The 24,577-nt window shown below is 42.5% G+C and overlaps 1 protein-coding gene across 16 annotated transcripts in view; it reads left to right on the top strand.

Moving 5' to 3' along the window:
• Window positions 1-24,577, top strand: part of B3GNTL1 (UDP-GlcNAc:betaGal beta-1,3-N-acetylglucosaminyltransferase like 1) — a 350,365-nt gene that overhangs the window by 93,202 nt on the left and 232,586 nt on the right. For 13 of the 16 annotated variants that reach the window (XR_002089783.2, XM_014595610.3, XM_019485756.2 and 10 more), the window contains one exon: window positions 14,194-14,289. The exons of 2 other annotated variants lie outside the window; for them this stretch is intronic. Coding sequence is in view for 12 of the 14 variants with exons in the window: in XM_014595610.3 (XP_014451096.1) it covers window positions 14,194-14,289 (96 nt within the window). In the remaining 2 variants the exon portion in view is untranslated. Of the gene's footprint in view, window positions 1-6,823; window positions 6,897-14,193; window positions 14,290-24,577 lie in introns of those variants that run through there. One more of the 16 variants, XM_059732188.1, reaches the window with a different exon arrangement.

Below are 24,577 nucleotides of genomic sequence, written 5' to 3'. Positions count from 1 at the left end.
TAACAGGTTTGAATATGTACTCCTCCAGGTGTGCAGTATAAGTCATTACTGGCAGAGGTAAGGGAGTAGAAGGTATTAGTGAAACAACAGGTCCAAAGCACATCATCAAGCCTTACAAAAAGAGTGAGTTGGAAGGCCAGTTTGCATTATGGGCTGCTAGCTCAGTCATTCCATCCATCCATTATTTATAAATGGAGCAAGGAGGAAAAAATAATATCTAACATGCCTGGGCTGGGATTTTGGTGTGTTCCATATTGACAGTTAAGATGTTTCCTAATCTAACTTTAAACTTAGCAGTCATTTGTTCAGTAGTGTAACTGGGGCAGGGTGACAGGGGCAGCAGTCCCAGGCACTAACTTGGTGGGGCACAAAACTAACATCTCCCACCACAGTCTCTCAATCACACTGGTGGCATAGCAGCAGCCAGTAGTCACTGCTGGCTGCCCTCATGTATCTGGCTGCTGCAGGCACCTGGCTGCCTGTTATGCCTCTGGTTTTGTTTTTCTATCTCTATATGTGTCTGAAGGATTCAGTGAGATTTTTCTTGCTACACCAGGATAACATTAAATAGAAATAAAAGTCTAAGTCAGGCATAGTTATCATAAGGATCAATGTCAAAGCTTTGGCTTGCAGCAGAAAGGCAAGATGCATTGAAAATTTACTGCTGTCTGTAAGAGTATTGCTGAGTTACTTCTTAATAGGCTACTTCATGTATTTTCTTAAACTCTTTCAGTGTTTGTTTCATTCTTCTAACAGGAAACCAAATATTGATTTTTTGAGTGCTTGAAGAGACTGAACTTATGCAAGAGGTTTGTTTTGGCAGCAATATTTCATAAAGTTAGAAATTAAGTGACCTCACAATGTCATACCTAAAAATGCGATCCATGTTTTTTAATTTTAAATACATAAGCAGAGAAAGCACAACAAGAAAATTCATGATTGTTCATATTCTGCCTTATTGTATCAAATCATATTTTGAAAAAAGATCTCTCCCCCAGAGTAAAAGTCATAATGGCTTTATATTTTTCTTTCTTCATTCCACCCTGCGTTTTTAAGGTTCAGTATGACAGTATTCTGGCTTGGGGATCAAATCTCAAAACTTTTTGACTGACTTGGGAGCCAAAATACTGTGTTCAGATCTGATTTGGGAACCTCAATGAAATCAATAGTTAGATGCCTAAATACCTCTAAGAACCTGATCACAAGTTAGTTCATTAAAATGAAACATAGTCACCTTGTAGGGGGCTTTGCAAATTTGACCTCAAATTGTAATTCTTTAGGTTTTAATTTTTCAGAAGAGCTAAACACCCACGTGCAGGCCCTGTGCTGCCGCCAGCCCCACACTCTGTGCTCCTGCCCAGCTGCAGCTCTGTTCCTGCTGCTTCCCTGCCAGCTGCCTAGAGCCAGCAGGAGACAGGGAAGCAGAGCAAGTCCCTGGGGGCTACAGCAGTGGCAGCAGCAGCCCTGCCTTCTATCCATGAGGGTGGGAGCGAGGCGCAATAGGGTGTGTTTGGGGGTGAGTGTACACATGGGTGGAAGGGCTGGACGGGGCACAATTTGTTGGTAGGCACCGTGAGCCAAATGAAAGTGCGTGGCTGGCTGCATCTGGCCCACTGACCATATGTTGTTTGTCCCTGCACTTACTGGATGGAGCTCTTTAGGTGGTTATAGCATGGGGATAACTAGGTTTATGAATCCCAAACACCCTGAGATAAGATAATAGGCAGTGAGCTGTGCTGCTCAGTTAAGATGGTGGCGACTCTGGATGGAAACCATAGTGGAACTTTAGGTGCCCAAGTAACATTACAAGGAGAACCCTGGGCACCTATGGCCTCTTGGATGCCTAAGTACTTGAGTGGGTTTTTTGTACATCGCTGTCTTGGACTTAGGCTTGGATTTAGGCCTAAATTCCTCCTAAGTTTCAGGTTAGGCATAGAAATGCTTTTATGACCTTGCTTTAACTGCTGTCCCATATTATCTTGAGTAATGTACTCCCTACTTGAGGGAACTTGATGGAACAAAGCTGGCTGGAGATCAGGAAAAGAGGTTCTGATAGGCACAATGTATATAGTAAGGGTGGATGCAAGAGAGGGGTAAATGGCAAAAATCTTAACTCTTCCTCCTCCCTATGGACTGGTTTCTCTCTGACAAGGTTCTGTTGTAGACAGTGCTGAGAGTAGAATATGCAAGGGGCTCATTTTTAATTAGAGTAGGTATCTGTGGACTTCAAGGAACTTTGGAAGCATAAATTGGTACATTTTAAAGAAAAATATTCTGCATGCTATTATCTCTTGAAATTTGAGGTGTTCAGCTTAATCTTCTGTCCGGAATGGAATTTTTGATTTGCAGTTCATCTTTAACTTTAGGATGAGAGACCTGATTCTCATTCTTGCAACATAAATTACATTTTTACTCACTTTCAAGTCCATTTACATGGTCAGAGTGCTAAAAAGAAGCTTTAGGATTAAAGAGAACTGCATCCGTCAGTATAAACTAGCATAATATGGAAATGAAATATGTGAGGCACTGGCATGGTTTCATATAGCATTAAGAACTCCATATTAGCTCATGGAGAATAGGTTTAGGTTGGAGATCAGAAGGCAATATTTTACAGTTAGGGTGGCCAAAATCTGGAACCAACTTCCCAGGGAAGTGGTCCTCTCCCCTACCTTGGGCAAATTCAAGAGGAGGTTGGATGATCACCTGTCTGGGGTCTTCTGAACCCAGCATTCATTCCTGCCTGTGGCAGGGGGTCAGGCTAGATGATCTGTTCAGGTCCCTCCTGACCCTAGCTACTTTGAAACTACTATGAAACTATAAGAACCCAGAAATAATTTGACTGCTCAGTAACAGCTTTAAGACTTGTGTGTAAATGCCTTAAACAATGTTGCTAAAATAAGTCTTGAGTGTTCTTGTTCTGAAAATGAAAACAAAGCAGGAAGTTGTATGTGCAGAGCATTTCTTTGCAGTGTTAGTGTAGAGGGAAGTGTGAACATTTCACTTCTTGCAAAATATAACGTTGTTATTACTTTGTTGTAGTCATATTTCTGCTGAGCATTTCTATTCTACAGTCTGTCTGTTGTAAGACATTTGTGAATAATTTTGGTGGGTCTGTACGCAGCATCAGTTGAGAAATATATTAGCTCATAATGACTTGACTGGTAATTTGAAGAACACAATTAAATCTATAACAGTTTACAAATGAAATAGTCTTCTGTTGGTTTGGTGGACGCTGCGGGAGATGTGGACTTATTCAGTACGTCCATCTCTGTGGTTTAAAGCAGGGCTTGGCAGCCTAAAATGCAGGGGCTGGACTTGGACCACAAAGAGATTGGATCTGGCCCATGGTGCACTCCAGCTGGGCACGGGAGGGGCACCCTGAGGGTCCCATCACATGCTTCAGTCAGTCTATCCCTTCCGCTGCAGCTGGGGCAGCAAAGAAGGCATCCCCAGGGTCTTATTGTCTGCCTTTTTCTGTTTGTTTTTGCTACTGCATTTGCTGATCAGCAGAGAAGGGGAGAGGCAGAGATTTGCAGCCTGTGGCAGGAGCCAAATTGCAAGCAGCAGCCCAGGATGGCAAAAGGTTGCCAACCCCTGGTCCAGAGGTCACACACAAGATTTTTTTTAGCCACTGAGAGCAGTGAATGCTTTGCATCTTTCAGCAGATAGATTTCAGTTTTCAGTGTAGAAAGTGTTTTCAGTGTAGAAGGGAAGCTCATGGACTCAGAAAGGAGCATAATATTTAGTTCAGAAGATTTTATGAGAGAACATGTACTAGAGACAATTAGAGGATCCACTGAGAATGAAAAATGGTTTCTGTTCTGTGCAAACTTCTTGTTACCTTCCTAAGCATCATGGGAATTCTTGGTTATATGATTAAATAAAGTTCTTACAAATAATTAAGTTGTTAAGTAATTTAAAGTAATCACAATTCAAAGCAATGTCTTGGAGGGTGGTGTATTCTAATTAGCTTTTAGATTTAAGAACATATATTATTCTATATTAAATTATTATATTAGATAAGCTTATATTATATTATTATACAAGATATAATGTAAGATTATTTGGTATAAATAATGGATTGGTTTATATTTATCATGGTTGTGGCTTATTACTTGAATAGTGATAGCAAACATGGAGAAAAGGTACTGAGAAAATCCTGACTTCACACTTCCGAACTTCAGTGCAGCTAGGATTTCATCCATGATGCCTGTTTCATATAACTCTTACAAAATTAAGAGGCAAACAGACCTATGATGGGGGAAAGGGATTTGATACACTGAATAAGCAGATGGATCAGGATGGTGTTCGAGCAATTGGATTCTTATGTACAGTGTTTTGTTCTGTTTTTTTTCTAAGTTAAACATAAATAGTTCTCCCCATCTTTTCCCTTCGCAATTCAGCCCTCTGGTCTCTCTCTCAGTAATTCAGTTTAAGTTTTAGTGTCCTAGTGCTCCTTTATCCCAGTGTTTGACCTTTTTTCTACATATGTAGCTAGATGATCATAATGGTCGCAGCCCTTCCTGGCCTTAAAATCTCTATAAATAAGTAATCTCTTCTTGAGATAAAGAAATACTTAAAATGACCTGTATTTTTTTTTCCTGTCAGTGGCCGCATCTACACAAGATGCTACTGCACAGTGGTTACTTGTATAAACAAATACTAAACAAATGCGCAGCCACCTGAGTTACTGCACAGTAGTGCCAGCAAATACCCTTTTTGTGATGCTGTAGTGCAGTACCCTAATATTACTGCGCAGTAGCATCATGTCACGGTTTTTTCCATGCGATGCTACCACGTAGTAGTATCGGGCTACTGTTCAGATGCACCAAGTGTTGCCAAAATTGTGCCATACACAATCTACATGTATGATTGAAATGAGAACAAAGTAGTAACTTTGAAGACCAGCAAGAGCAGACCCAGGGGGAGCAGCGGTTCAGTCAGCACAACTCCTGCTGGAGCTCCACATGTTCAGTGAGTTCTCTGAGTTTACAAGCTTATTGGTGTAGGGTCCTGCCAGAGCCCCTGCTTTCATGCATCTTAGGAGCCCAGGGGATGAGAGCTGCTGCTCCTGATCTCCTCTTTTCACCTTCTGCTACATTCAGCTGTGGAGGGAGAGGGCCAAGCAGCATGAAGGGAGGGTGAACAGTGGCGGTGCTAACCCCTTAGGCTCTAGAGCTGCGTGAAAGTGGAAGCTCTGGCCAGAGCTTGCACTAGTAAGCTTGTATGATCAAAGAGTTTACCGAGCATGCATCCCACAGAAGCAGCATGTGTGGCCACATCCCCTTCATCTCCCTCATGGATCTGCCCTTGAAAACCAGCAGTAGAGAGGGGAATAGAACATTTAAATATGAGCTACAAATAAAGCTCAGCAAGACAGAAGAAAGTATTCAGAAACGGCTACAATATTTTACTTCAGTTTCTGTCTACTGTTTCCTTGAGGACCAGAAGGAAACTTTCAATTATGTTTAGCCATATGAAAACAGAAATAAGGTGCGAGTGTAGTACCTATAATAGAAAAACTACGAAGAAAATATACAGCCACGTATAACCGCTTGTTTGAGACCTCAGGTAAAAATAACTTTGAAGTATCCAGCCTTGAAAAGGTGTTTAATTAGAATAGTTGGTTATCTGTCCTTTGTAACTAGATTGGGCATTCTTGGTCTCCTGACTTATTAAATGTTAATGGGAATTTCCCATATTTCCTTTTCACTGGAATTGTAATAAAGAAAAAGACTGTACCATTTTATTCTAAGTCTTTATAGTATATCCACAAATACTTGGTTGCTAAAAAATAAATAAAAGCAAATATATTTACCTGGAGAAGTTGTCCTGTAAGCAACCATTTAAACTAATATTTTTTATCTGCAGAATGTATAGGGACTAGCCAGTGCCTCTACAAATTTTGTCTCATTGTCCTTTTAGGGCACTTCATCCCTAACTTGTAAAGAACACATCTACGCCTAATACCATCTCCAGGCCATTTCCTAGCTTTGAGTAGGTCCTTCCTGGGCCACATCTATTGTAATCTGGTTTCTCTGCTGATTGGTGCCCTGTTCTGAATTTGACAAGATGAAATGGATAGTTCGCTGGCCCCGATCTGTTCTCACTGATCATTTATTATGTTGGCTTAACATTGGTCCATCAGATGTCATTAATATAAATCAACAGTGAGTGAAGATTTTATACCAGCTCATGCTAGAGAGGGTAATAGAGATTCCCTGGTGTAGTAGGAATCATAAGGGTTGGTAATTTCTAGAATTATTAGTTCTTCTCTAAAATCTAGATTTTTGCTCCCTTGTGCATGTTGAATTAAATGTCTGATTCTGTTCTGTTTTGGTTTCTTTTTCTTTTTTTTTCTTTCTTCCTATAGTCTTAATAGCCAAGAATTAAATAAATATTTTAATATATAAAAAGCCTGTTCTTCTCCAAGAGTGACTGTCATTTCTCTCTTCTGTTGATTTAAATAGTGTTGGACTGAGCCTGCTAAATAGAATGTTAAAGGGACATGTTAGTCGCACCCTAGTTTTATGTTAGGATGTGAAACAGGGGAGTCATCCCCAAGGAAACTCTGAAGATACTGTGACCCAAAGGACGCAGTGTAAAATGAGGGCATATAGAAGAGTAAAATAGACAGAAAGAGCCAAGTCCATCATAACTCCATAAGAGGTTGTTTTGCCTTAATGATCAGAATAATAACCTCTGCTTTTAATATTTTAAGATCTTAAAATTCTGAAATAGTTTTGTATGTGTTTTATTTTAAAATCTTCATTTTTTTCAAATGTTGGTATCCATAGATTCATAGATTATAGAGTCAGAAGGGACCCAATGGATCATCGTGTCTGACCCGCTGCCCCTGGCAGGAAAGAGGACCGAGGTCAGACGACCTCAGCCAGGTAATTGTCAAGCCTCCTTTTGAAGACCTCCAAGTTAGGTGACAGCACCACCTCTCTTGGAAGCCCATTCCAGACTATGGCCACCCTTATTGTAAAAAATTTCTTCCTAATGTGTAACCTAAACTTACTCTGCACTAGTTTGCACCCATGATTCCTAGTTACTCCCTGGGGTGCTCTGGTAAATAGCATATCCCCAATCCATATCCATACCCATCCCCAATCCATACACATCCCCAATCCATATCCATACTCTGAGATTGTTTACTCTGTCCTTTGATAGTTTCAGATTTTTTTCCCATGGGTACAATAGAACCAAAGTAGAATTAAGTTTGAACAAATGTGTGAAATGGAGAGATTAAGTTAAGTGATATTTAAGATGGGAAAGATTGACAGCTCTGAATTGCCATCTCTAGTGATCAACTTGGCTAAGCCTGAAAAAACTTGTTCTCTTTTCTTATTCCACATCGTTGTTGCAAAGGACAAGTGCTTTGTTTACAAACTGTAGCACAGACAGGTTAAGAAATTGTGGCCAACATTTTCAGAATTTTTGGTGTCTTCAGTTTTGGTCCCTGGTTTAACAATTTAAAAGGGCTGAATTTTCAGAGGATGAGTGATCAGTGCTTTGTGAAAATCAGGGCTCCTTGAGGTGTCTGAAACTGGTCCCTAAAAATTGTAACAGCCAGAGATTACAAATCATTTTGAAAATCTCTTACATGTTTCTGTAAAATGGGAAAGCAGCTGCAGATTATATTGTTAATTTAATTAGGTGCTTAATATATTTATAAAGTAGAAAAAATTAATAGTTAAGATGAGATAATTAAAGGCTTTATTCTCAGGTCAATGCAGTTTTGTATTAATGAGATATTTTTGTCTATTTTGAAATGAAGAGTCTCTATGATACTTTTCCATCAAATACGTACAAAACTGAAATTCTTTAACATAGATTTTGTTTTTATTGGCATACTTTTCTGGTGAATGGGAAGGGGGGAGAAGCAAAAATGTACTGAAGGTGAAAGACTAAGCAGAGCTAAGCAAATTTTCTAATAATGAATACATATTAGAGAAGGTTTTCAGAGTCTTGGTTTGAAAGTTCAGCAAGCCAAAGTGTCATTGACCTTGTTCTCTATATCAATGAGTAGTGTGGCAAACCACCTTTCTGCATTAGATATACATAGCTTGTTATTCTAACCCTTCTCCCCAGCTTCTTGCAAAAACATATTTAGATTCCAGTGTCAGTGGACATCCAGCAGAAGAATGCTGCTAAAGCTACAGGGGGTTGTATGTCAGGCTGCAGAGTGTCTGTTTTCATGGTTTTTCAAGTTTTCTATTGGGGTTGGGTCAGCAATGGCAACTGGTTGTTGAAATATTGAGTTATTACAATGTCTAACTCTTAAGGAACACACAGGACCCAACACACTGCCTGGTTTAGATTTTTCAGGTTACATTTTCTTCAGATTATTGGCAACCTATTGAGATAGCACAGTGCAGGTGCTCATTTTACATTTACTCTAGGCATTGAACTTTGCCATGAAGAACTTTTAATGACTGCCTGTAGCAATTGTTTTGAAGTTGAATGAAATCTATTTTCTTAGATTCTTTATATGGAAGGCTCCAGATTTTTCTCTTCTCCTATCTCTTGCAATTATGCACCAGTGAGTTTAGCAAAGCATGTAGAAAAAGGTGAATTTCATATTTTGGAGACCTGGTATCATCTAGGAGGGATAAGTGAATAGACTGAGAAAGATGCCTCTGCCCAGGTTCCCCTTCTAGACTTGGCTGATCTGTAGAATTGAAATTGAATAAAACTGTTTTGAAAAGACAGAATTCAGAATTCCCCATCATGGTCAAGCAGTTTGCTTTGGTAACTGCCAATATCACGCTACTTTTTACCATTACCTATTCTTGAATTCTTTTTGTATTTGATGCTGATAAAGAGTATTTTCCCTTGCTTTGAACCTTTCCATTCTAAAGGCCCAAAACATTTCACAGACTGAGGTACGGGAAAAGGTAGGGCAGAGTTGACACCTTAGAGACTAACCATTTTCATAGCAGGCAACAGAGAAGCATGAGGTTTCATAGGCAACAGTGTATATGGATGCACTTGCAGAAAGAAAGGGCTTAAAATAGTAATACAGAGGAAAGGAAGAGGGGGAGGGGACATGACAGAGAGAGGCAGAAGATGAGTTGAAAATGTCAGTAGGGATAAAAAAGGTAGTTAACACATTGAGGGACATAGGAATAAGAAGGTGGAGTTAAAAACTAGTCCAGGTAATGAGATAAGAACCCATAGTTTCTGTCTAGACCATATTTAAACCATTTAAACATTCTGTGGATGATTTCTTGTTCTACAATGTCATGTTCAAGTTGTCTTTTAACATTGTTTAAGGAGTGTTACTCTGAGGTCAGTGATGGAATGAATGCTCAGGAAAGGCAAAGTGCCATGGGCTTATGTGCATTTCTGAAAGTAATGTCAAATCATTATCCATTCATTCTTCTATGTATGTATTGCTGTGGCAGGGCACCTTTGATGCCTACCACTTTAAAAGGCTTGAACAGGTTATGAAGCAGCCAGCAGGTGTGGTGTGGCTTAATGAGGCAGTCACATGACTGCAAGAGGGCTTCAGGATTGGAAGATGGGCTAGGCAGCCTCAGTATAAACCCAGGTCCTCAGAGCTAAGCTAGCAGTTGCTGCAGGGAGCCAGAGGGATAACATTTCCCTGCAGAGCTGCTGCTCCCAGAACACGTGGAGGTTAAGGATAGGAACTATGGGGATGGAGGAGGTTCCTGGTCCTGGGAAATTATCTAAAACTACACCCTGCTAGCATTGGATGGTGTGGTGGGGCTGCCTGTGGCAGGGTGGTCTCCAGGAAATGCCACACCAGTGCCTCCCTAGTGAAAGGTGAGTATGGGGCACCATATAACCTCAGCCCCCATGATCTGGAGGGTTACCCCGTAGAGGGGACAGGCAAGGGGTCCAGGGATGTCATCAGGCCTGAGACCCAAGGGACATAAAGGTGAGAGCCCCAGGGAGGGGGCAGAGTAACAGGCCCAGCAAGGGCATGTGAGAAGGCTGTGTACAGTGAGGTCCACATGTGCAGGCTTGAAGGACTGCACATAGGCCAGCCTTAGAGATTGAGTGAGTTGTGTTTGTAGGGACCCGAGAAGGTGGGCCCGTATGAGAGAGTGAGGGTGAGCAGCTCAGTCACCTGACTAGAGAAACCCTCGACTGGTCAATGCTGGGGCCAGGACCAGAACAGTCAAAGGGCCAGAGCGCCCACTGTGAGGGACACCCACAGCCAGGGGCCTGGGGTTCAGAGTGGCCTAAAGGTGAGGCCAGGGCCTGTGTGGCCAAAGGTCCCAGAGGGGGCCATTGCCCAGAGGGAGAAGGGTTCAGGGAGCTCGACAGCCCAGAATGAGGGCAAGGTAAACCGCCTAAGAAGGAGGGATCCAGTTGGGGTCCGAACGCCAGGCGGGCATAGAAGGAGATCCATCGTGGGGCCTGAGCCTTCTGCGAGGCATGGGACACAGTATAGGGGGAAGTTCGGAGCTGTATATTATGTCCTTGACATTGGGCAGTAAGCTGCCTGTAAATTCCTGTATGCCAGGAACTGTACAGCATTAATTATAGCCAGGATCTGTTGAGGTGTAGCAGAATGGCCACAACCCCTTCACTTGTGTGCCCACCTGCAGTGAGCTCTGAGCTCACCAGTATGTCAGAGCTCTGCATGTGCAGTGAGATTTGAGCTTACCAGCTGATTGGCCCCAGACGTAGGACAGAGTCCCTGATTTTTATGCAGCTCTGGAGCCCAGGAGATGAATGTGGCAGCAGTTTGCCCTCCCTTCCTTCCACCCGCTCCTGCTGAATTCAACAAAAGAGGGGAAGAGTGGTAGTTCTCACCCCCTTGGCTCCAGAGCCTTGCAAAAGCAGGAGCTGTGGCCAGAGCCTGTGCTGACCAGCTCAGAGCTCATGGCATATTCAGAGCTCTGGCTGGAGCTAATCTCGTATGTTGGTAAGCTCAGAGATCTCATCAACATCTAAATTTGCAGCAAGGGGGCTGTGGCCACAGCAATGCTCCCCTGCCTTTTTCAGAACAGGGTGACCCCAGTCTGGGGAAGAGGAAGGAAGCAGTAGCTTCTGCAGTGCTCCTGGAGACTAGCTGGGCTGGAGCAGCAAGGAAGGTTTCCCCATGTGTTCTCCAGACTGAGCTAAACCAAGTCTAGGGTGGTAGGAGGAGCAGCAGCTGCTCCACTCCTCCCAGGGACCAGGAGGAGTGGAGCAGCAGGGAAAGTTTCCCCAGAGTTTCCCTGGAAATTTCCCCCAAAATTTGCAGGACTAGAAATGGTTTTCATCTGCCTTAGAAGAATAAAGGGCTCACAGAGTCAGACTGAGATTTGAGCAAGTTTATGAAGTTTAAGACATTAAATGCTAACCTCTGCCCTTTTGTCTGAGAGCCTGTACCCAACAGTGTTCCAGATTTCAGAAGTAGCCTTAAACAGACGGCACATCTGAGAGCTGTTGGTAAAGGTCCGAGCGTACTGGAGGCTCTCCAAAGTAGAAATAACAACAACAATAAACCTGCCCTGCTTTTGCTCCTCACTTGGATTTCAGGCTGGATACAGAGAGATTACCAATTCTCATATTCTGCTCTAATTGGAAACCAAGCTTTCAGGAAACAGATTTGGGTCTCCTATACTAATCTCTCACCTCATGACAGCTGTTCATTAACTTGTATTTGTAGAGCCTAGGGTCAGGGCATTTGTGTATAGAAGTTAAGCTTCCTTATCTTTCTGTTATGGAATACCTTTCATAAAGGCAGGATTGTGTTTGCATAGCACTTTGTATTTTTTCCATTCTTTTCTGAACTTCCACACACAGTCCTTACAATGCACATAGGGTTTACTTTATAAAACCCCAGGAAATACAAGCAAGATAGTCTATCTTGGTTAATGAATGCTAGCAAAAGCCTTTGTAAATAGTTTAACTCTCTGTTTCTTAAATAAAAATGATCCCTTCCATAGAAAGATTAGTGCTTGTACTCAGCTTTGTTGAAATATTTTAAAATTTGGAACGTTAAATATAAAAAAATATTGGGAAGTAAGAAGATTTCCATTTTTATTTGATTTAAAAACATTTGGCTTAGCATTATTAAATTATCTTGACATCATAAATTTTGTCCTCGGGAGTCTTTACTTCATTGTGATTTAGAAGCAAATGATAGATGCTTTTAAATTTTACATGGTGAGCCAAAGGTTTTCACTGAGCAAATTATTCCAGTTATGTGAGCTTACAACTTCTTTTTCTGTGAGGTAAACAAATCATGATTTCTTTGCCTTTTCACTTGTATTTATTCCTCACATTCCTTTATGACTTTTATTAACTGCTGGGAGATCACCCGTAGTCCTTTGCAAGTTTTCCATGATCAAACTTTTGATAAGCTGTGATTGGTCAGATAAATCACATGGTATTGTTTCTGTTTCCTGACCAGAAGTGTACATAGTTAGATGTCTACAGCTATAGCCCAGCTTCTTGCATTTTTAAAATTTTAAATGTTTCTATTACCAGAAGAGCTTGAAAGATTATAGTTGGTTATCTTCATTTTGTGCAATTTCTTTCTAGACATTAAAAAAGAAATAAGCTTCTTAAAAATATTCTGAAACTTGTCTACCTGAGTTCCTACAACCTTGATTTTATCAGGTTGTCTTAGTTTAGTCTATATTTAAATAAAACAAACATATTTATATTTACATACAATATCATGGCATATATATTAATGCATAGCAGATAATGAAAGCTAAGTAGGGTGTGTTAAATTCTGCCCCCTACCTGCTTACACAAAGCAGAATTCTTTTTAATGCGTTTCTTGGAAGGTCTTAATGTCGTGTGCTAAATAGCAGCAACCAGAGAAGAGGCTATTGTTGCAGTTCTAAGAACAAGACTAGTATTTGCTTGAGTGAACATTTATAATTTATGAAAATGGCACATCTTAATTTATTTTTACTATTATTTTGTATTTATCTTGTCAAATTCAGCGACTGTTCCCTCACTTGTTTTCAAATACTGTCGCATGTTTTACTATAGACTGGGATAGTAGTCTGTTGTTATGATTGTTGAGCACTGTTTGTTATGAGACCTTTTATTTGCTTATAAACCTCTTAGCTGAAGTTTTGCATGCTGGGTGTTTGCCTCAGAAGTGTATTTGTTTCATTTCAGGCAAAATGGTTCAGACATTTCTGAGAATGAGGCTAGGAAAAAATGCATTGTTTTGCACATATTACCTTAATTTGGTGACCTTTTACTTTAAAAACATCTAGTGTTTCCGTGTGTGGAACAAGGACTTAACTTTTGGCAGGATGGGTTGCCTGCATGTTAAGGATGAGCCTTTTACCGTGTCCACGAAGTTACGTTATATTTGGCCAAATTATAAGCTTTTGAAAAATCCAAGTTCACACTTGCTCATTAGAGCGCTTTAAGATTTTAGTTGCTAAATTCCTTGCACATTCTCCCTACACTAGGCATAATTTGGCTTGTGGATGATCAGGATTTATCACCATTTGTAGCTCTGGGTTGCAGCAAGCTGTACTGGGTCCAGGACCAGGTGTCTATCACAGAGTTGAGAGTGGAGAGGCAATCTCTGCTGTGCTGTCAGAGCATGTTTGTACTGCTGCTTTGGCGTTCCCAAGGGTGCCACTCATGAGCAATGTCCATGTACGTGCTTCCCACTCTGCATGTATCAAACCTAGAAATGAGATTGTAGATAGACCTCTGTCTCCTACCCTCTGTTCACTGCCACTCTTGAAATATCTGTCTTCACTGCGTTTCGGAATGGTGGCAGGGTCATGTTCACTACTTCATTGCCAGGGCTCATGAAGGCTGAATGGGAGCAAGTCAGTAGGGCATGCTCAAGTGGGTAGGGCATGCCCTAAGGAGCACCAAGGAAACAGCAGTTGGGCCTTTAATGACACCTGCTGAGTGAACCCAGAGAGCATAGGGGAGGGTGTAAATGCAGTACGAGTGGAAGTGGGTTGAGGAAAGGAGCCTTGGAGAAGGTAGAAACTAAGGAGAAAGAGAAGGTGTCTTTGCAAAAAACTAGTATGTAATCACGTAAATTGAAGACTGTTTTGTATTGCTTGTGTACAGTGGGAACGTATTAAAGTTGCACAGTCAACCTTAACTTGAGCATCTCTTAAATTTTAAATACGTTTTGCTTGTAAAGTGTATTTAATTAATTACAGAGGCTTTCACGGATGTGTGAATGTCTAAAGTTTACGGTGTGTGATTTATCTAATTTTGCTTTAGATTATAGGCTGCCAAGTCCAGAGGGAACCGCTGGAGTCTACTGAGCGATATACTCGTTGGATCAATAATCTGACACAGGGGCAACTTCTTACACAGGTATACTTGTTCCAGCTCTGATTCAATTTGCTGTGCTAAAGAAACAAGCAGAGGTGGATTTTATTGTGTTTTCTCATTTGCTTATGCAGCTTGCTCCCAATCTAAGATGGCCTTTGAGAAACTAAGAGCAAAAATATATATTTTTTAAATCCACTACATCATTGTTTGAGTGTAGGCTATATAATATTAAAACTTGATGTTTTAATTTATATTAGCACAAAAAAGTCTTACAGTTGTGGTGGATGAAGCTATTTTACTTTAGCTTCCTAATATACATCACTTTTCTCCCTGTATATGTGGTTATTATACTGTGGTTATTAACTATACATCCTGTCATTTTCTACTACAGTACTTAGAAAAGTTTTTTTTTAACATACATTTTTAAAGAAAAAAGAAAAAAATATTTCATTTCTTGGGAAGTGATTCTTAGCTGTAAGATTATACCCTGATAGTTTATATAAACATATGCACTTGGTTAACTCTCATTAGAGATAATTTTAAAATGGTAGTTTTTCAAGGCTTAAACACTGGTCACATTATACATGTTTTTAAGTAAGATGCATCTTGTGCAACTGAAGACAGCAGACTTGGCTTAAAAAGAGATTGTTTCATTAGGCAGGCAGCCAGTGCTGAACTAAAAGGGACTTTGGCAAAAACAAGTTGAGTTGTGGAAGAAATCAGGCCAGCTTCTAGAAGAATGCTAGTGCTAACCAAGTATTAAAAGGAGTCTAATGGATGGTTAGCAGAAGATCATCCCAGCATGCATTAAGAAGCACATATTTGGGGCTTAATTGTTGTGGTATTATGACAAGAATACATTTGTTTTTAATTTTGCTGCATTCAAATGGCTCAAGAAATGAATACAGTTAATATTGTAAACTCTCTTGCGTTTCCTATTGTCTTAGCCCTAAAGACATCCATATGGGCTCTGGTGTGGTAATTGTAACCCACAGAGGAATCCATAGAGCACCTCTTACAATCTGCAGTGGAAACCATTGAAGTGCACAACAACATGTAATCACTAGTTTGAAATACTGAACAGAGTATTTTGTTCTAAAGGATAGCAATTTTCTTATGACGAATAACTTACAAAATACAGTGCCAATGATATCTTACATCAGCTTGTCCGAGAAAGACATATGGGCATTGCTCAATTCTGTTTGGGAAGGGATGTGGTTATAGGGGTCATTTATGCATGATTGGTGGTCCTGTATTGCAATAATAAAATGTTGGTCTCAGAACATTAATCAAGTGAAAGTAATTATAAGAAAAGTCACCAGGAATATTTGGTATTGCCTTTGGGTTTGGAGGGATTTATGGGTTGAGAAATACTGAATGGTTCAGAAACCGGCAGCTGGATGCATAGTCACAACACGTAGTACTGGTGGGGGGAAAAGGTTAATTGTTTAAAGACTGATCCAATAGCCATTGAACTCTTTCCATTGAGTTTGAACGAGCCATCGGTTTGGTTTGTCTTTTAATAAATTGGTCTGAAAGGCTGACAGCGTATTTAAGCAAAGGGCATATACAAGGCATTCTTTTAAGTTGTGACTTCATTTGATAGATTATCTGGCCAAGGAAGGAACATTGAAAATTGTATACAATTTTCTTATACTTCAGATGTGTCACTAATACTGTTGGAACATTTGCTGTTGATTTAATTGATAACAGGATTAGGATTTTCCTTTCTGTCTATATCTACCTTTGCTTTTCTTGTCAGAAATGCTGGGGATGGTGTAAATCAAATAAATAATAATTTTGTTTTCACCTGGATTTACATGTTTCACAAAGAAATGAGAAAACCAGTTCAGATACTGTCTAATTACTGGTATGATTCTGCTACTTTCTTGTGGGTTTAGCATTTCTTTGTATGCCTTGACTATTTTTAGGGTGTTTTTTTAAAGAGAATATTATAGGGTGCAGACTGAAATGCAGCTCCCCGCTATAACTGAGAACACTTTGCAGGAAGTTTTCTGAGTTAAAATGATTCTATGGAACAAACAGAAGTTCACTGTTGGTTCCAGGGGGGAAGGGAATCTAGCTGCTGGCTGCCAGCCTGGAGCCATAGCAATGGCCCCTCCTCTCTCCCAGCCTGTCCCTGTTTCAGACTGGAAGGGGGGAAAGGAAGGAGAGGGAGCTCGTTCAGTGTTGGAGGGTGGGGTGGGTATATTGGAACCCCCACACATCAGGGACTGAAAGCCCCACACTGAACTCCCTCCACTTCCTTTCCCCCCTCCCATTCTGAAAACAGTGACAGGCTGTCATGCAGTGCAGACAGAAGTTACAGAAGATGTTCTGTTCTGAAACATCTTCATCTGAGCCCTGATGCAATAAGGGTTCAGATTTTCACCCGATCAGCTATTTTTTCAGCTGTCTGCAGCCATTCACTTGTGGTTGGTCACAGCTATAAACTGCTTTCTGGGGTCAGATCAGGCAAAAATTGATACTTCTGTCTGCGCCCATAGCATCACTGCTGGCCCTACTGATGTCTTTATACAGTCTCTGGGATAAGCAACCCTTCAGCAAATCCTGGAAAACTGACTTTAATTCACAGTGCATTGTTCCCAATAATTTCTTGCACTGAGGAATCTGAAAAAGTGCTCGGCCCTCTTTGCAGCTCTCTCCGTTCAGTACTTTTCAGTTGTTTCTTTTATACTACTGTACTTTTTGCCAGAGTCAGAAGTGACTCTAACCTCTGTAGTGGAAACATCAGCAAGGAAGGAGTAGAAGTCAGTTCCAGTGGCATCCTTCTCTTGACCAGATGTGCGGAACATGGACTCACTAGCACCGTTCTGCCAGAAAAACAGGCACAAGGTATCATGGCAACACCCATAATCTATGCATGATCTGTGCATTGGCATCTGATTGACTATGTCATCATCCGTGCCCAGGATAGCAAAGATGTCCACATCACCTGAGCTATGCTAGGAGCTGATGATTGCTGGACTGATCACCAACTTATCTATTCAGTTATATTGCTCAAACTGGCTCCCATATGATACCTGCAACACAAGCATGCCGATAGAAGATTGACATTGAAGGACTCAAGGAACTAAGCAAGCAAGAACTTTTCCACCAGTGCCTCAATGAAAAACTGGTGAATTCCAGTCAACAACAATGAGAGAATGTTAGCAGCATGTGAGGTGCCCTCAAGGCCACAGTCATCAGTGCCTGTGAGGAGACACTTGGATTCTCTGCCAGGAAACATCAAGACTGGTTTGATGAGAGTGACCAGGAGATCCAAGAGTTGATCAATCACAAATGCAAGGCCTTCTGTGCTTGGCAAAATGACACCAACTACAAGCAAAAGAAATTGAATCTCTAACAAGCCAAGGCAGAGGTCCAAAGGCAGACGTACAACATGAAGAACACATGGTGGGAAGATAAGGAGAAGGGGATTCAACGTCTGGCTAACATTCACGATATGTGTGGTTTCTTCAGTGCCACCAAAGCCATCTACAGTTCGAGCACTCGGGGACCAAACCCCCTTGAAACCTAAGGGTGGAGGAGACCTGATCAAGGAATGGAGAGCCATCAATGCCCATTGGAAAGAGCATTTTGAAGACCTTCCCAACTGACACTCTTGACAAGAGTGTTCTCAACTCCATCCTACAACACCCAGTCAGAGATGATCTCAGAATCACACCAACCCTCGACAAAGTGAGGAAAGCTGTCAAACAGATGAAGAACAACAAGACATCTGAAGTGGATGGAATCTCTGCTGAAATCTTAAAACAGGAAGGAGAGGAGCTTACATCAAAGTTTCATGCCCTCATCTTAAGGATCTGGAAAGATGAAGAAATCCCAGATGACTCCAGGGATGCCATGACTGCGACAATCTTCAAGAAAGGAGACTAGTCTGGCTATGGAAACTACAGAGGGATTACCTTGCTGTCCATCACAGGAAAGGTAATTGTGAGAACCCTTCTCAACTGTCTCCTTGCTGAAGAGCTCATCCCGGAATTTCAGTGTGGGTTTAGGGCATCAAGAGGCACGATTGACATGATCTTGGGAACAACATAAACCTCTCTAATTGCCATTCTTTGACCTTACAAAAGCTTTCAGCTCTGTCAGCTGAGAAGTGTTGTGGAGGATCCTTCTGAAGTATGGATGCCCACCGAAATTTGTGACCATTCTCTGCTTGCTCCATGACAGCAAATGGGAGTTAAGCAAGGCTGTATCATCGCTCCAGCACGTTTCTCAATATTCCTTGCCACAGTGTTGCATCTGACCACCAACAAGCTTCCAGATGGAATGGAGCTAAACTACTGAATAAATGGTAAGCTGTTTCACCTCAGCTGACTCCAAGCCAAAACCAAGACCACCCCAACTACAGTCACTGAGCTCCAGTAAGCTGATGAGGCTGTAGTGTGTGCTCATTCAGAAACGGACCTTCAGGCAAAGGCCAACGTCTTTATTGAGGCATACAAGAAAATGGGGCTGACGCTTAACATTCAGAAGACTAAGGTCCTCCACCAACAAGCTCCTAATGAACAGTCTCCAGCTCCAATAATCCAGATCCACAGTGAGACTTTGGAGAAGGTTGTGTATTTCCTATACCTTGGTTGCCATCTCTCGCAGACGGCTGACATCAACAAAGAAATCCAGCATCGTCTCAAATGTGTAAGTGCAGCCTTTGGATCGTCTTACCCAATAGACAGTGTTTAGATGCTCGTAGCCAAATATATAAAGACATAAATGTAATAATTACTTGGCAAAGAAATCAATATTAAATGAATTTGGCCATGAATTTTGCTCTTCTGATGAGCTGAAAATACTGCAAAGTTAATCTTAGAGGACATCTAAGTCTAAGCCAGTTGCAATTTTTTATTGAAATACTTTTAAAAAGGAAATTTTACTAAACTACATAAGTTCTAACAGTTGTTTTTAAAGTTAGTTTAAATTTTGGAGGTACCCAAGTAGTTTAAAGTTGACATAAAGCTATACAGAGGAGCTCATCCAAGCTGATTCCACAATAACCTGGTTGAAGGATATTTGATTCACCAAGCCATAATGGCTCAGCTCTGTCTGTCCACCCTGAACTGTAATACAGGTCAGTCGCATCATACGCGCATTTAACTTGTGCGAATTCAACTATACGCAGGGTGGGAGGGGGGGTGGGACATGAGTCTGCACGTGGTGCTGCCACTTACCTGGAGGCGCGGCCACCACCACGCTGCCAGCGGTGACTGCCTCTGCCTCCAAAACCTCCTGCCGCTGCCATGGAGCTGTGCCCGGAGTTGTGTGGCCAACTGCCGGGCAGCAGCGGCAACATGGTGGTGGCCGGGCGGCACGCAGCCATCCCCACCACCACCCTGCGCTGCACTGCTGCCGCCGGCCACACAGCTCTAAGCATGGCTCCGCAGCAGCGGCGGGAGGTTTTGGAGGCAGAGGCAGTCACCGCTAGTCAAATCGCTGGCACAGTAATCGCGATTTGACTGTACGCAATTTTCGCCTTACGCGATGACTTCAGAACGTAACCCCCGTGTAAGATGCGACTGACCTGTAGCTTGGTATAGCTCCCTGCTACATAGTGCACGTTGCTGCTTACCTAGGAAACTCCCTTATGTGTTAGCTGGTTTATTATTGTTTTGCATAGTCTTATAACCTACAGTTTTTAGCAGTTGGTTCCTACCACACCTTTTTTTTCTGGATAATTTGCTAGGAGAGAAACATCTTGGAATTTCTGTTCTATTGGAGGCATCCTATCATTTCACCCAGCAGGTTACTAAAGCTGCATTTTTCTTCTATATGTTGTTGGGGGCTCTGAAGTAATTTTGAAAAACAGCCAAAGCTTAATATGTTTATAATTAACTTTGGTATTGGATAGTGGATTGAAGAAAAAATGTCACTCATCTATTTAAAACACAACATCTCTTTGGAGTGTTTTGGTAATGACTTTTTGAATGCTGAAGACTGATTGCAGGTATGTCTTTGTAGCCAGAACTGAAGCAAGTAAGCTGAAGCCTTGAAAGCAAATATACAGACTCTTGAAGTGCACATTGTTCCTTGTTGCTGGTGAAGGCTGAAGTAGAGAGGAGAAAGACATTCGGACTTGAGTTAACAACAGCACGATTGTATAAAATTATGCCACTATAGTTTTGCTCAGGAAAAAGTAGGAGAGGAAGAGGAAAAAGGACCTTTGCCCTAAGAAAACTATTATGCACAGACAGGTTTTTCACTCTCTTTCTCTCCCTTCCCTGCATCCAAAACTGGAAGTAGTTTATAGTGAAGACCCGTGTCATTTTATCTGGGTAAATACAACTGAAGCTTCAGTTTGGAAGGGGGTAGAATGCATTGTATTAAAGTATATGGGACTGTGCTTTTAAGTACATAAGAAAATGACTTAGCAACTTCATTTTGTAGATAATTTCTCTTTTCCTTTTCTGAGTAAGGCAAAAAAAAAAGTATGAGCTTGTCAGTAGCTTCATATTTATCTTTGTAACTGTATGCTAAAGGGGCTCTTAGGAGTCTTAGTTAAAACTTAACAGGAAGTGGCTTATGCCCATCTGTGAACTGAAAGCATAATTTGAGTTTTTAATAAGGCTCTGTAAAAAGGCATCTTATGGTCAAATATTTTTAAATTCTTAAAAGCAGATCTGTAGTAGCTCAAATACTTATAATTTTCAATTAATGTTTCAACAGTTTTTCTTGGATTTAAAGGTGTACTGCAGGGAAAATATGAATAACATAACTTTGTGCTTTTGCAACTTTTTTCTTTGATTATGTGTAAATATATTGAGCCAATTTCGAACATGGTGTTTCTACTTAAGTCATGTTTGATATTGATTTGTTTGATTTTGATCTGAAGATTCAATGCTGATTCAGACATAGACACAGCTTTAAATGCTTTTTCTACATGCCTCAAGGTACCAGGCATGGCTCGTGAACACTGCGATGGTGGGGTGGATGGAGAGTCCCACAGGAGTGTGAGAGGGGGCCCCCCCTGTGTGCTCAGCACTGAAGCCAGAAGTGGACTGGAAGTACTTCCGGTCCATGTCCGGGTCTGCCGCTGAGCGTGCCAGGGCACCTCCCCCATCCCTCTCCCCACCCCACGTTCCCCCACCTCAGTGATTGGCTGCGGGGGGGCCCCAGGTGCCCCCCCCCCAGACCCAGGAGGCACCAGTTGCCGAGCCGGAGGGGTGCAGGGCGGACTTCTGGTCCACTTCTGGGTCCGCTGCTGAGTGCACTGAGGACCCTCCCATGCTCCAGTGGGATGCTCCATCCACCCCAGCATGCAGCGGTCACAAGCCCCTGCTACCTAGAGGTATGTAGAAAAAACATTTAAAGCTGTGTCTGTGTCCGAATTGTCGAATCTTTTCTAATTTCTCCGAATCGATTCAGAGGGTTCCGAGTCAATTTGGAGGGATTAAAGGGTCTCCTGATTCGATCTGAATTCAGAGATTCTGCCACCGAATCAGGCTGGATCTCTGCCCAATCGAATCAGCAACCGAAGCTTCGCACAACCCCAGTATGCAGCTGATATCGCTTGCTGATAATTGAGAGAAATGCTGAAAGCAGTGCTTTCTTAGCACGTGACAGTGCTCAGCTGATTTTGAGTAGCTATTTAGCTATGTAATGACACATCAGAACTTGGGGGGAAAGGTTGTGCTTTCTGCAATAGAACTGTTTTGTGGGCACTCTGAACATCTGCTATTTAGGATGTGTGTACACTCCCACACACAAACATTCATGCAGTGATAAAACTAGCACACTGCAGCATTTCATGGCATGTCAGGCACGGCATAATAAAGTATTGGACCACCTCATATAACTGAGCCTCTCCCAGAACATTTAGGAGGAGGGGAAGTCATATTTCCTGCTGGTTTGCTAAGCCAGTTACAAAGGACTTTAATTATGTTTGACAGTGCATCACAGGGCTGCTGCTACTGTTTGTCAGTCAGTTCTTACTCAGCGATGTCCTCAGTCTTACCGGGATATTTTTGGGTAATATATAGGACCAACTGCATAGTTATCCTCAGCCTTACAACTCAACAGGTTATGTTGAGGGCAACCACCATTTTAAAAGTCCCTTCACAGACCAAATGCAAATACTTCACTGGCCACAAGCAACTCACAACATTTTGAGTACCTCTGATCTAAATGTAATGGAAACATTGCAGTGAATAAAAAATCGTAGAATATTCTTTTTCAATTGGCTTTGTGTTCACATACACAGCTGTGTCCCTGGTAGATGTAGCACTGTGACATGATATACATTGGCTGTTGTAAAAGAATACAAAATGAACCTGATAAATGCTGAAACTTGGCAAGGCAGGTCTTCTGAGCTGTATGATTGCCACAGTTTTCTCTGTTTAAAAACCACAAATTCTCTGATTAAAACCCCCAAATCCACGTTTTCCCTTGATTAAAATGAAATGCCACTATATATATAGATATCAGTTGAACATGATGTTTTATTGATATATTTACAATTGTAAAGCAGTTTGGAAGACTACCAGTGCTTCAATCACTGTAATAAAATAAATTCTAAATACCTATAAATTTTGGCATTTGATTTTGGGATCTTTATCTCACCAGGATGCGGGTCGAGCTATGGCTGTCTCCCCCACTGCTTTGTGGCATTGAACAGCCCTGATATGCCAGGGTCATGCCCATGCCATTGCCCCGCATTCCCCACCTATAGCCTCCCAGCCTTGGGTGGCATGGCTGGAGCAGAGCCCGTGGAGGGGGGTGGATGCAGGCTTGGGCTCCCCATCCTGCTGCCCTTCCCTCAGGGCCTCCACGGCCCAGTGGGCAGGACCCAGCACAGCAGGGCAGAGCAGGGCTGGATAGGGAGGATCATGCCACTCCTGGGAGCCCTGCGCTGCCATTGCGAGGCACCCCCTGCCCGCCTAGCAGCAGCAGGGGCACATCTCCACACTGCCACCCCTGCTGCTGCTGGGTGGGCAGGAGGTGGCTTGCCATGAAGGCATAGGGATTTCAGCAGTGGCAATGCTGTGCCCTGCTGTGCCAGGTCCCTATTGCTGGGCCTCAGAGGCCCTGGGGGGAGGGCAGCAGCGGGGAGCTATGGGGCCTCAGTGGCCAGCCTGCACCCACACACAGATCCAGGGGGCATATGCTCCCCATGCCCCCCAGGAGTGTGTGCAGTGGAGGGGAGCCAGACCCATCCCACCCCACAGCTCCCTGGACAAGCCACCCATAGCCCCACCTGGGCCCTGTGTCTGTGTGTTCCAGCCCCAAGCCCCACTTACCACCCTGGCTGGGCAGCATCCCCAGCCCTAGCCCGACCCAACTCACTCCCTCACTATGGAGCCCTCAATCCCTTGCCCGTCTCCCCCCCCACCAGACTTACTTGCAGGGAGCTGCTCTTCAGGCTGCCTAGCAGCCATGTGCATGTTTTCGTGTACACATGCACATGGTACCCCCTGCTGATTGTGCTCCTCCCACTCCTCCAAGCCCTTTGCAATCTGGAACTCTGCAAGCCTGCAAAGGAAAACCCACTATTTCCCACATTTTTCTCCTTTAAAGGAGAAAATCCAGGTTTTTCTCTTTAATGTGAGAAAATCCGTTTTTACCGCGTTTTTCTGTGGCAGTGGAAAACTCGGATCCCTGATGATTGCTCAGAGCTCCAGCATGAAGCTAGAGACAGGCCTGTTGAAAGTCTCTGGGTTAGGGTCAAAGGAGAGAGCAACAAGGGTGATGTCAGGGTGGGTGTCTGCTATAGACCACCAGACCAGGAGGATGAAGTGGATGAGGGTTTCTTCAAACAAGTAGCGGAATTTTCCAGATCAGAGGCCTTGGTTCTCATGGGGGACTTCAGTCACCCTGACATCTGCTGGGAGGTCAATACAGCAGAGCACAGGCAATTTATCAAGTTTTTGGAGAGTGTTTGGATGTTTCCTGGTGCAAGTGTTGGAGAGGCCAACTAGTGGCCATGCTCTTCTTGATCTGCTGCTCACAAACAAGGAAGAATTGGTGGGAAATGTAGAAGTGGATGGCAACATAAGCAGCAGTGGCCACAAGATGATTGTACTTTAAAGAAACCTTATTGAGGGTGCACAAATGAACCATCCTGATGCGTAGGAAGACTAGTAAGTATGAAATCAGGAAGGCCAAAGCACAGCTGGAGTTGCAGCTAGCAAGGGATGTGAAGAGTAACAAGGAGGGTTTCTACAAGTATGTCAGCAACAAGAGGAAGATCAGGAAAGTGTGTCCCCCTTGTTAGGGACGCAACCTAGTGACAGATGATGCAGAAAAGGCTGAAGTGCTCAATGCCTTTTTTGCCTCAGTCTTTACAGGCAAGGTCAGCTACCAGATTACTGCA

The sequence above is a fragment of the Alligator mississippiensis genome, chromosome 8 (assembly GCF_030867095.1).
Source record: "Alligator mississippiensis isolate rAllMis1 chromosome 8, rAllMis1, whole genome shotgun sequence".
Taxonomy (NCBI): Eukaryota; Metazoa; Chordata; order Crocodylia; family Alligatoridae; genus Alligator; species Alligator mississippiensis.
Note: the sequence above shows the minus strand (reverse complement) of the source record. Positions and strands in the feature narration are given on the sequence as shown.